We start from the raw sequence: 13,775 nt of genomic DNA on the forward strand, positions 1-13,775 counted from the left end.
CTCTAATTCAAATCATCACCACCACAGCATCTATAAATAGTTCATTGGCATGGATCAGATGTGAAAAAAAGGAAAAAAAATAAATAGTCAGCATGAAATGCATTAGAGGAGCTGTCAATTGACTTGAAAAAGTCAATTATTTTTAAGTCATTATTGACTTTCCTAAAGTAACAAAATCTGGAGATCTCTTGACTGCTGAATTGATTTCTTCATCTCCTATTCTTGCCCATTTTAAAAGTATTCTCTAAAACAACAGGACTTTACATTTTCAGCTTTCAAGATAGTGTGCAAAACCTCTAACACCCAGGGCTGGAACCAACCCTGCTGGATAACTGGAGTAGGTCCACGTATCCACTTACCCAACATCTATCTCCCGGAAATGTAAACACACAAGCCAAGGTTTTGATGCGACTAGTCAGAAAATACAAGCAGAGGTAAGTCAAGCTCCCATCTGTTAACTATGCAGAATGAGAGCTCTCCAAATCCACTTCTTGTCACTTGTGCTTTGCATACTAATATCTCAATCCTGCAAATACTTATGCACAGAATTTATTCATGTGAGTAGCCCAGTTGATGATAAAGGAATTCCTCACAGGACTAATGCTACTTAGGTAGGTAAATGTTTGCAGGATCAGTCCTTAAGCTGGTAATACATGATGCTTTTCTATTTTGTGTGATTGTACACTCTGTTGGTTAACTTTACTAACTCTATTACTTCATATATTATGATAGCTCCCAAAATCCCCATTCAAGACTGGAGTCCCACCATGCTGAATGCTGTACAAACCCAGGAAACAGAGAGACCATCTGTGCTCTGAAGGGTTTATAATCTAAATGGGTTTATGTTCCTCTGATCAAAGAGTCCTTAAAATCAGAGTCTAGGAGCACATAATGTCCCAAGTGCACAGTGTGTTTTGAATAAGAAAACATTAACATAAAGTTGTTTATTAGCCTTGCAGGTCTGTTTGACAGCCACTCCTAGAACCATCTATGCACTGTATGTCATGCTGCCTTCGATACATGGAACTCCCCAATGGAATTAAACCAGAACACCAGTACCCACTCCTCCTCCAATTCCTTCCTTTTCACCAACTTTTGCTGTGATACCTACAAGAAAGTCAACCAACTAATGATCTGGTCATACATCCATGGGAAACTGCTGTTCATTTGCTTTTTTAAAATCTAAGACAATTTGGAAACATCAGGAACCACATATATAAGTTTGTGTGATTACATAGATTACTTTTGTCACCTTTATCCTCCCTTCTTAATTTTGGTCACACTTGCTTGTAACATTTTGTGTCAAATGTTTTGGGGCTGGGACTATGCACAATGGAGCCCTCATCCCCGCTTGCATCTAGCCATTATAGCAATAATGATAAAGATTAAAAAAAAAAACACGAGGGTTTCATCTTTTAAGACTGCATGAAATTTTTTTAAAAAGCAGATGTGAAGAACAGATGTAATTTCGTAACAGCTTGTGATGGAAGAATCATAGCATTACTCTTATATCTACTTGAAGAAAAGATAGGGAGGATGGGATTTAAAAGTTTTGATTTAAAAACAGAAAAATATTTACAGGACATCATTCATTATTGTGTTTCTACATCTCATATTATTTAAAATCTACAAGGAACTGAACATTGAAAAAATCTTCCTACTCTCTGGGACATCATCAGAGAGACAAGGGTTTCCGACAAACAGTTTAGTATGCTTATAATAGCAACACTTTGGGTCCTTGCTTAATGCTGAGTGTTTTAGTTGCCTGTATTACGATTCACCTTGACAATGAAAAAAATATTAAGACCAATAACTTAGTGTGCCGTACCTTGGAACCTGCCAAAATACTGCTCAGCATTTTAGTTCCTTTTCCAATACCGACCACTGCAAAGACAGAAAGAGAAATATCACATCATTCTATTCCAATGACTAGATTCACAACCTCCCTCTCCTCACTGTCATACATCACGCTACTCAGAAATAACACATTTCCTGCACTGCTTGCATATAAATGGCCTCAATTATCATGATCAGCTGAATGAGTCTTTTAAGAGGAGGATACCAAAAGATAAAGATATTGCCTAAGAGAAAATACCTCTGATGTTCTATCTGCTGGGGCTGAGGAAAGGACAAGAAGCAGAAGACAGATAAGCTTTGCCTATTGTTAAAATGCTTTAATTCTACGCTGTGATTGGATTTATTTTGCTGTACTTTCAGTCATCAGTAAAGAAAGACATAGCACAAACTATGGCTCTCAGTCTGGCCTGTTAAAGTCTTTGGCAAGGTTCATTATTAATAAGCCAAAGCCATCGCTGTAACTAATGGACCATTTAAAGGTTATTAGCGACCTGTAGTAATGCAGCTAAGGTAGCAGAAAATAACATAATAGAATTACTTCGGCACAGATAGGACCAGGGCAATAAAGTAAAATAATCATGAAGTCCCCGAGTCTCTTGCTAGGATCACTTATAAATCAAACAGGCAGGTTCATGTGTTTGTGTGGCCCACTGTTTTTTTCAATTTTAAACTACACTTTGACATGTCAAAGCGATTAACAATCAGATTTTCAAAGTAAACGGGTAGAAAAATCTCTTTACTGTGTTAGGATCCACATTAAAACTTCCTACAGTAACATGTTTTTCTTTACTAACTTTTTCCATTGGTTTTCTGCACAGTGTTCAGAAATAGTAGATAGAACATGAACAGGAAAACAAGAAAACCAGAAACATTATAACCACGCATTTGTAAAACTGTCATCGCCATACAAAGAGTATATGGTAGGATTCTCCAGTACTACTTTGTGTAGGGGATACACCTCAATATTGCTGCAAAATGGTTATTAATAAATTATTGTAATTCTCTTTTATATTGTTAATTAGTATAATCTTGCCTTTACTCAATTTTAGGACATACAATTATTTCCACACACAATACTCGAAGAATATGATAGCTCATGGGCTTAAGTTTTTAATTGCTAATTAATGAAATCAAATGCTAAGGGAATCCATAGGAAGTCTTTGCTTTCCATCAACCAGTAACCGGCACCAAAAGTGTCACAGAGGAGGACACCTCTGTAGCCATAAAACCAAATATATTACCTCCAAGTGCGTTTATACATGCTCTGGAATGCAGCTTTACAACTTCTGTTTTGCTTTAACAGTCTATATATTTTTTTACATACCTCTTTCAAAATAGCATAAAAGTGTTAGTCTATACAAGGGACAAATCACAATAACTATTTGATAGAAGTTAATTACAAGCTGTAAATGTAGGAACCATTTGGTCAAAAGACAAGCAAACAACAAGAGTGTCTCGTTAAAGAACAGGAGACTAGTTTGGTATAGACACGATCTTTATCTCAAGAAAATAAAACTTCTTAAAATACTTGTGTTTTAGAAAGAAATAGTTGTGTATTCAGGATATTCCAAAGGGGGGTGATGTTTACAATGCATTATCAGAGCTAGAAACTAAGTAATAAAAGAGGCCCTCTTTATCCTTCCCCCTTGCAAAGGGAAAAAAACCAAAGACTTCTAGAATTAACTTTATTGAAACTGATTTATTTTACAATTGCTCTAAAGTCTTCAAATGGTAAGAAAAACATTTATGGTTGGACAGCGTTTAATGGATGATAGTTATGTCTAACTATGTTTCCTTTTGAAGGTGAAAACCTTGGTTGTCCCTTAAATGCTCTGAAATGTGTATTTGCAAATGTAATAACTGCCTCAATACCACTATTATGTGAACAGTGGATGTTTTATGTAAAAAATGGAATCAAATGACCTTGCTATAACAGATTGCTAATATAAGAAGCCATCAGAGTATAAAATCATTCATATTAATTGGAAACTTAATTAGTTACCTAGCAATGGTTAACCAATTCCTTACCATACTCAGGAAGGCAAGAAAAACCTCCGTAGATTGGTAAGAAATAAGACATAATCTCGCTGCATAACTCTTTAAGTTGAAAGACTTTATTTAACAATCATTTCAGTTTAAAATGACTTCTAAGAGTTTAAATACTTTTATATGCAACATTGGAGTGTTTGGACTCATTTGAAATAAAATTTCCACTTCTATTAAACCTTGATGGAACTAAAGGGATATCTCAGAAAACTGACTGAATAAAAGAAAGTTAAAGCTCTAACTTAAAAATGTTCTGAGAGTTTCCCCAACACAAAGACAAAAGCAATTTAGCCAGCTGAAGAATTATTTTGCTTGTCTTTAAATCATAGTGCCCCCTCAGGCATGGCAAGAACTCCAAGTAGCTGAAATAATGGGACTCATATCCCTGAACTGGCATTAAGATTGGACCTACCATTTCCCTGTGTCATTAAACTATATGATTTTTAGCAATTTTGCAATAACTACCTCTGAGCCTGTCTTCCCTGCCAGCCTGGGACTCCAGAACCCTGCCTTGTTGTGGCAGACATGCAAGTCTGCTGCAACACAGATCCAGGGTCTGAACCACGACCCCAAAGCTGCAGACTTTAACCAAAACAGCTCAGCAGGTTTCCCATCTCCAGCATCCAGACACCCAGCTCCCAATGGGATCCAAACCCCAAATAAATCTGTTTTACTCTGTATAAAGTTTATGCTGGGTAAACTCATAAATTGCCTGCCCTCTATAACACTGATAGAGAGATATGCACAGCTGTTTGCTCCTCCAGATATTAATCACTTACTCTGGATTAATTAATAAACAAAAGTGATTTTATTAAGTAGGATTTAAGTGGTTTCAAGTAATAACAGACAGAACAAAGTAAGTTACCAGGCAAAATAAAACAAAACATGCAAGTCTAAGCCTCATACATTAAGAAACTGAATACAGGTAAATCTCACCCTCAGAGATGTTCCAATCAGCTTCTTTCACAGACTAGACTCCTTCCTAGTCTGGGACCAATCCTTTCCCCAGTACAATTCTTGTTAGTTCCAGATCAGGTGACAACTAGGAGACTTTCATAACCGGCAATCCTCCTTGTTCTGCTCCACCCACTTTTATAGCTTTGGCCCAAGGTGGGAATCCTTTGTCTCTCTGGGTTCCCACCCCTCCTTCTAAATGGAAAAGCACCAGGTTTAATATGGATTCCAGTATCAGGTGACATGGTCACATGTCACTATAAGACCTCACTCTTCATTACCCACAGGCTGGTCCCCACGTCCACAGGAAGGCTTGTAGGTAAATAAACCATCTACAATCAACTGTCCTAATCAATGGGAGCCATCAAGATTCTGAACCACCACTAATAGTCCACACTTTGCATAATTACAATAGGACCCCAGAGTTATATTTTATTTTCCTACTTTCAGATACAAGAATGATACATTCATACAAATAGGATGAACACACTCAGTAGATTATAAGTTTTGTAATGATACTTTACAAGAGACCTTTTGCATAAAGTATATTCCAGTTACATTACATTTACACTCAAGCATATTTCCATAAACATACGGAGTGCAACATCACAACATCTACACTGTAATAACAAACCCGCAGCATCAAATCGCAGAGCCTGGGTCAGCTGACTCGGGTTTGTGGGGCTCGGGCTTCGGGACTAAAAATAGCAGTATAAATCTTTGAGTTTGGACTGGAGCTTGAGCTCCAAGATCTACCCCCCTCACTGGGTCTTCAGCCCAATCCCTAATGACTACCCTGCAATTGTATAACCCTGTAGCGTGAGCCCCACAAGCCCAGGTCAACTATCATCATTCTGCAGGTCTTTTATTGCCAATATAGATTAGGATATCTCCATTAATTATCTCCTAGAACTGGAAGGGACCTTGAAAGGTCATCAAGTCCAGCCCCCTGCCTCCACTAGCAGGACCAAGTACTGATTTTTGCCCCAGATCCCTAGGTGGCCCCCTCAAGGATTGAACTCTCAACCCTGGGTTTAGCAGGCCAATGCTCAAACCACTGAGCTAACCCTGCTAGCCAGGCTGATCCTTAATAAAAACCCCAAACTGAACTGTATTAGGCCTCGCTCAAGATATACCTTCAGAGCAAGTGGACAGGGCCACAACCACTTAGAGTATTTAGAACCAGACTGGACAAAACACTGTTAGCATGCACCATAGAGAACCATCCTGTAGCGGCTGGGAGACCGACTCAATAGCTCTTTTCCACGTCCATTTGTTTTACCACCATAATTCATGGGATACAACAACATACTATGGATACATCTATGCTGCAAAGAAAAAAAAAACCATAGCTATGAGTCTCAGAACCTGGGTCAACTGACTTGGGCTTGCACTATGGAGTTAAAAATAGTAGTGAAAACGTGCTCAGACCCACCTCCTTCTGGGTTTCAGAGCCCAGGCTCTAGCCTGAGCCAGACTTCTACACTACTACTTTTAGCCCCATAGTGTGAGCCCCTGGCACCTGAGTGAGTGGACCCAGGCTTTAAGACTTGGTACCAAGGGTTTTTTATTGCAATGTAAATATGCGCTATGAAGTCATTAACTTCTAGGTCACCGATTCAAATACAGCTTAGGTAAATAGCGATTGAAAGTGGTCATAATCTGATAGTCTGTGATCTATACCAAATGCAACACTGGTTGCAGAACGTATGCCAGGTTCAGAAGAGAAGTTGAAGCTCATACGAACATGCAGACTGAACTGCTCTCACCTCTAAAGGGTAGGCACTACAGGTCAGGGTAGAAGCACACCGGCAGACTAGCAGGGGGGTGGAGGAAGCTTTCAGGGCTGCTGCTGACACTTTGAACCTATTTCATGGCTAACTAGTGAACATCAGCCACTACCCAAGTTGGTGTCTCTTATCTCAGAAGACTTCCATGCACCAACCATTCCCCAGCCTACACTCAATTCTGAGAGGATAAATGGTGACTTCTGCCTTGTCAAGACGGTGATTGAACTGATTTTCACATCAAAGTGCTTGTACAATTTTCTGCTTTCTCTTACCTTCCATCATGTAACCACCACACTTCACATAACTACAGTCTGTTCAACTCCTATTCTGGGGCAGACCTCGACCCACTGAGGGAGACAATCAGAAACGTTTGGTCTAAAGTTTTCCAAAGGTTTTACATTAGAGCCAGGCTGCTCCTTAATAAAAACCCCAAACTGAACTGTATTAGGCCTTGCTCAAGCATTGTCTAGTGCAGGGGTCAGCAACCTTTCAGAAGTGGTGTGCCGAGTCTTCATTTATTCACTCTAATTTAAGGTTCTGAGTGCCAGTAACACATTTTAACATTTTTAGAAGGTCTCTTTCTATGAGGGTATGGCTACACTTGAAATTTCAAAGCGCTGCCGCGGCAGCGCTTTGAAGTGTGAGTGTCGTCGGAGCGCCAGGAGAGAGCTCTCCCAGCGCTGCACGTGAACCACATCCTCTACGGGTGTAGCTTGCAGCGCTGGGAGCCTCGCTCCCAGCGCTGCGGCACTGATTACACTGAGGCTTTACAGCGCTGTATCTTGCAGCGCTCAGGGGGATGTTTTTTCACACCGCTGAGCGCGAAAGTTGCTGCGCTGTAAAGTGCCAGTGTAGCCAAGGCCTAAGTCTATAATATAAAACTAAACTATTGTTGTATGTAAAGTAAATAAGGTTTTTAAAATGTTTAAGAAGCTTCATTTAAAATTAAATTAAAATGCAGAGCCCCCCAGACCGGTGGCCAGGACCCGGGCAGCGTGAGTGCTGCTGAAAATCAGCTTGCATGCCGCCTTCAGCACTCGTGCCACAGGTTGCCTACCCCTGGTCTAGTGATCTCTCAAATGCTCGAACGTCAGTGGTGAGAGTGCTTTCACCCAGCTGTTACAAATAGGCAGAAAGGTCTGATATCAAGCAGAGAGAAAGAATCAGAGCACAGATCTTGAAATTTGAGGCCACAGATGCACAGATCAAGAGGAGATGTTTAGTAGCCTCAAAGACTTCTTGTGATGCTGGTTTGTAGGTGGAAGAAAGCTTTCCTCACCACCACCAATACGCCGGAGACAATAGAGAACAGCTAACTGAACTTTTAGAAAAAGTAACAAAAAAATTCTCTCTCTTTTATTTCTTCCCTTCCCCCAACTATTCCTTCTCACATCTTTAGAAATTTTAAAGCATTCACTCCCACCCACCTACCAATTCTGTCCTTTTCTATTTGGCCTGCATTGATTTTTCTTTGTCACTAGAAGAAAACATCCTTTGCCCTTGTGAAGCATCGATCGGAAACATATTAAGGTGATGCACTCTTCTGTCTTTACCAGACGTACATTGAGCTTGAATAAATTCTGTCATGCCACAGATGCAAGCTCTGGAGCCCACTGGCTGCCAGAAGACAGTAGGAGAAGCAATTAAAAAGCCTCAATGATTTTTTTTTTGTGTTTTGTTTTCTGGATCAATGCTGATGACTTCCCACAACAAGAAATAATGTGCTCAATGGGAACATCTGTGCAAGAAAAAGAACCTTCCGCTTCAGAACCAGACACAATGTTCTTCATCAAATGGCAACCGAGTAAACAGGAAATTGGAACAAGCAGAGCTAAAGTTTACTTCTAGTCTGTGGGAGTTATATTTTACAATGCATGCAGGCCACAGAGAGACAATTACCAACACACTGGCAGCCATTAGGAACAGACTCTGTCTCCCTGAAGCACAGTTCTACTTTGAGAAGTGACTATGTCAAAACTCAATGGATCTCTTCCCTATGTATATTCACAGTCACACCTGTTGAATTTAACTACAAAACAGAATTTTTACTGCTTTTATTCCTTTAAGCCCTGCAGAGCAACACAGCTAAGATTATGGAAGCTGCAGATTCTGTTCTATGTTGTTCTTCGACAAAATTATTGATGATGTTGTGCAAATTGGAATTCATCCATCTTAACTCTTGGACTCAAGGCTGAGTTTACACAGCTGGCAATTATTATTCCAATACCATTAATTGAACACACTTGCTATAGAAATCACTGAGAGATAATAAGAGTAGAAACTTCATTGATGCCTTATTAGATGGGTTATTTTTCACTTCCTATCCGGAACTACTGTGTTGCTGCACTTCATAACTGAACTGAATCCTACACAACTCTAGTCTCTAAAGAACTTTGGGATCTTCTGAGATAAAGACACAGAAATATAAAGCATTATTATAACAACAAACACTACAGAAAATTACAGAAGCTACAAAACACCAGCTTAGCCAAACAGAAGTACCTGTTTCTCAGGCTATTAGAAGTATAATTGATTAAATAAAAACAAAGATATTGCAGATATGCATATTTTACTTACCCAGAACTCCTGCAGCTGCACTATCTAGAGTCCCACCATGTCCAATCTTCAAAATCTGTTTTTTCCTTTTTCTTGCACACTTTTGTATACCAGCTTCTGCAAAAATAAATTGACAAAATGCATTACAGAACAACCTCAGAACATGGCACATGCAATACATTAAAAAAGAAAACATTCAATGGAAATAATGTTTCTCCATGCTCTGATGAAATCATGAATTATATACACACCCACACACACACACAATTAGCTATCAGCTAATTATAAATAATCTTATGCACCATTATACACAGAAGTGTTAAAGGCATATACAAGAAACACCAGAGTGGACAGGTTACTTGATTTGTTTCATTAATGAAACATGTAACACTATCAGCGGCTGAACACACTCACAGAAAGCATCACTGAGCCTTCTTGTTTATTTGATTGCACTTAATGGGCCACACACCACTCAGCTCCATGAATGGTTTCAATAGGGATGTCTATATGCAACTGAGTGGAATTTGCTCTTTGTTGCCCATCTGCTGTTATGGCATATAATAAATAGTCTCGTGTGGCGTAATGTGACTGGCCTGTTACAATCCCATCTAGGAATTCCACAGCCTTGATCACTCCCTGAAAAAAGAAACATTCAGCAGACTCTCTGGACCATTATAAACTTGAAAGCAAGTCAACTGAATATACACATGCCCCCAAGTCCCCTTTCCAATTTTCTATAGCTTTATAACAACTTTCCTATTATTTCAAGTGTTTTTCTCTCTCTTTTGTTACAGTGAGAGTCTCATACAAAGAAGAACTTTGAAACTAGCTGTCAACAAAGTGCTACAACTGTAATTATGCTACACAGACATAAATCCAGCACTGGGACTCTCATGGGCAGACCCCTGTGCCTGCATGGAGCCCCACTCAATAGGTGTCTACTGCAGTTTTCCATGCAGGATTGGGGCCTTATACTGCAGGAGGTTCTGTAATCTCCAATTAGGATCAGGGCTTCATCATGCTATGTGCTGTATACAAGATAACATGGTCCTTGCCCCTTAAGGAGGTTACAATCTTAAACCCCAACCCTGCAATTCACTATGGAGAGGAATGGCATGGAGCCCACCTGAAGTCAGTGGGGATTGGTTCTGTAGTGATCCAACCCTGTTATTCACAATCCTTAAATTCTGTTCCACTCAGACAGACTCATGGGCCTCTGGGTGGGACTAAAATTATTTCAGTGGGACTTGATGGAGGCATAAGAATCCACCACCATGGACCATACTGCAAGAGCAGGACCCACTAGAGTAAACAATCTGAAAAACTAAGGAGAAAATACACTTTTTCTGGCTCTCTCTTTCCATGACAGACAACAGTGATATGAACTTTGAAAAGGAAAAGGTAATATGTTCCTAGGAGTTATGATTTAGATATTGCCTGTATTTGCTGGGATACTAAAATCACAAAGAGGAAGCTCAAATACATATCAGAAGCTTGAGAAAGCCTAGGTAGGTGAACACAAATGGATAACATGTTTGTGAAATCAGACACCTGAATGAAAGTGGCACTTTCATTTTGGATTTAATGTTAGGACAGTTTTTAGTGTCTCCTTCCTGTGACTAAGGATTTTTGTCTATATGGATTTTAACAGACATTTTACAAGTCTCACTTCCCTTTAACCAAAGTATCCCTCAATTAGACTTTTCCAGCTTTGCAGCCCTGGAAAATCCAGATTTTTAAACTTGCTTTGAAACTTCCAGGTGCACCTCTGGTATCAGAATTTGTATGTCAAGTAAACTCACGATTACCTCCATGCACAGATGAAGGAGCGGCCACAAATTAGGTGTGGATTCAAACTATGCTGATTAGGGGATATGAAGGGGTGAAGGTAGAAATTGCACAGCAAGGAAGCTACACACAGGCAATAATTTGCACACACAAAACCCTTACTTGGGCCTGGGGTAACTGGAATGGGACAATTACACAGGCAAGGGGTCCCCAGCCACCTGCAAAGGGGAAACTGATGGTGCAGCAATTGGATTTGCAGACATACATTTAGAGGGCAAAGTACTGTGTGCAGACTGATACTCTCAGCACTAATGGTGTGTGGGACTCCTAGAGCACGAAGCTCCCAGCATGTGTCATCCAGACCTGCCTCCTCCCAGCGTACCCGCAGTCCCAGCTTGAAACACCCGCCGTGCCCTCCCCCACTCAGCCCTAGGGCGACATCCTGCCCCTTCCCCATCCCTGCAGTACCTGCCAGCAGCTTCTCCTTCAGCTGGTTGAGCACATTAGCTGAAGTGGGCCCTTTGGGTTTATACACAGCAAACAGCCCGCTCAGAGAGAGCAGTTTAGCTGCTGCTGGGTTGGCCATAACATGCCCCAGCTTCCCGTGCACCATCTCAGCCACGCTCCGGGCCGGGCTCGCCCAGACTAAAGATGCACCGTGGAGGCCAAGGGCCGGCGGCTCCGGCCCGGCTTTCTGGAGCCGCGCTTCCCCTCTACCCACGTGGGGCCCGGGCCGCAGCAAGGCAGAGCCCGGTGCCCCGCTCACGCGCAGGCTCGCGCTGCAGGCGGTGCTGGGAGATGTAGTATTCGCCCGGCGCGGCGGGGCTGGGCTGGGCTGGGCGGAGGCTTTGCCCGGCCCCGGGCGCTGCAGCCTGCGGCGGGTGCGAGCGGAGATGGGTAGAGAGGCCGCAGCCTGCAGCTCGGCTGGGCTCTGCTGCCGCGGGTTGAGCGGTGTCAGGGCGGCCCAGGGGCGGGGGGCCGTGGCCCCCGGGAGGGGCCGGGATTCCGTTCCCCCGCGGTGCACAGGCTGCAGCGTGTGCACAGCGTTGTGCAGAGGGTGAGCCGCTTTCCAGAGAAACGCCTGGTCGAGGGGAGGGGGTCACAGGGATGGCACCACGCAGCTTGGCTAGAGGCGCATGGGGGGTGGGGTTCTGTTGTGCCCCATGCGGGGGATGGGAGAGGGCAGAAAACTGCCCCGTTCTCCTCTCGGCTCTATTCTCCATGAGTTGTTTTGCTCGTCCCTGTCACAGACACTTTGCGTTTTTTATTGCCCTGGCTCACTTTGTCTTTCTTCAGAGTCCTCGCAGTTTATATTGAAGGCGTTAGAACCAGTGGGGAGCGTGGGGGAAACAATTACAGCTGATGACCCAGGATGATTAAACTCCCAATAAAACTGAAGACTCTTGAACAGCTGAGCTGACAGAGGCGCAGCAGGGGACAAAACTTGGTGGTGGTGGTTCCAGTTATCACACGTTGGTTTTTAAAGTGCTGAAGGCTTGAACATTGCACTGACTAAATTAGAAACACAGGTTCTTCTTTGAGTGCTTGCTCATATCCATTCCAATTAGGTGTGCGCGCGCCGCGTGCACGTTCGTCGGAGACTTTTTACCCTAGCAACACTCGGTGGGCCGGCAGGTCGCCCCCTGGAGTGGCGCCGGTATGGTGCCTGGTATATACCCCTGCTGGCCCATCCGCTCCTCAGTTCCTTCTTACCGCCCGTGTCGGTCGTTGGAACTGTGGAGCACGTCAAGTCAAAAGGGGGCCTCCGACCCATCCTGGATCTGCGAGGACTGAACAAATTCATCAAAAAGTTCAAGTTCCGCATGGTATCCTTAGGAACCATCATTCCTTCCCTGGATCCCGGAGACTGGTACGCCGCTCTTGACATGAAGGACGCATATTTCCACATTGCAATTTATCCTCCGCACAGGAGGTATCTGCGCTTTGTGGTAAATCAGGATCACTACCAGTTTACTGTCCTTCCCTTTGGTCTCTCCTCGGCCCCTTGGGTCTTCACCAAATGTATGGCGGTCGTCGCTGCTTCCCTGCGCCGTCGTCTTATTCACGTCTTCCCTTACCTCGACGACTGTTATCTGAGGCACTTCGGAGGCGCAGGTGCTCGGCCATGTTGCCATCATCAGGGAGCTATTTGTGAGTCTAGGCTTGACTGTCAACCCTGACAAGTCCACTCTGGTGCCTACACAGAGGATAGAGTTTATCGGGGCTATGCTGGACTCCAACCTTGCGACAGCCAGTTTACCCCTGCACTGGTTCCAAGCCATAGTCTCCCTGGTCAAAAGTCTGCAAGCCTTTCCGACCACTTCTGCTCGTACTTGCCTCGCTCTCCTGGGGCACATGGCGGCATGCACCTTCGTCACGAGGCATGCAAGACTGCGCATGCGCCCGCTGCAGACCTGGCTCACGTCAGTCTGTCGGCCAGGCGGGGACGCCATAGACACAATCCTAATGATTCCACCGGATGTTCTAGGCTTCCTCGGCTGGTGGACGACGTCATCCCAAGTGTGTGCGGGCCTGCCGTTTCACCCCCCCCCCCAGCCCTCTGTGTCCCTGACAACGGACGCGTCCTCGCTGGGCTGGGGTGCCCACCTGGGGCTCCTGCGCACACAAGGCCTCTGGTCGCCACGGGAACTGACGCTCCACATCAATGTGCACGAGCTGCGAGAGGTCCGATTGGCATGTCAAACGTTTCAGCGCCATTTACACGGCCGTTGTGTTGCAGTGTTCACAGACAACACAACGGCCATGTATTACATCAACAAACAG

The 13,775-nt window shown here is 43.3% G+C and overlaps 1 protein-coding gene across 1 annotated transcript in view; it reads right to left on the minus strand.

Moving 5' to 3' along the window:
• The window catches only part of TRUB1 (TruB pseudouridine synthase family member 1), a 45,550-nt gene extending 32,432 nt beyond the window's left edge, over positions 1-13,118 (minus strand). The window contains exons 1-4 of the mRNA XM_050960772.1: positions 13,070-13,118; positions 11,460-12,056; positions 9,225-9,320; positions 1,829-1,884 (exon numbers count right to left, since the gene is read on the minus strand). Of these exons, the coding sequence (XP_050816729.1) occupies positions 1,829-1,884; positions 9,225-9,320; positions 11,460-12,056; positions 13,070-13,118 (798 nt within the window). The remainder of the gene's footprint in view (positions 1-1,828; positions 1,885-9,224; positions 9,321-11,459; positions 12,057-13,069) is intronic.
• Positions 13,119-13,775: the final 657 nt, after the last annotated feature.

The sequence above is a fragment of the Gopherus flavomarginatus genome, chromosome 6 (genome assembly GCF_025201925.1).
Source record: "Gopherus flavomarginatus isolate rGopFla2 chromosome 6, rGopFla2.mat.asm, whole genome shotgun sequence".
In the NCBI taxonomy this organism is placed as follows: domain Eukaryota; kingdom Metazoa; phylum Chordata; order Testudines; family Testudinidae; genus Gopherus; species Gopherus flavomarginatus.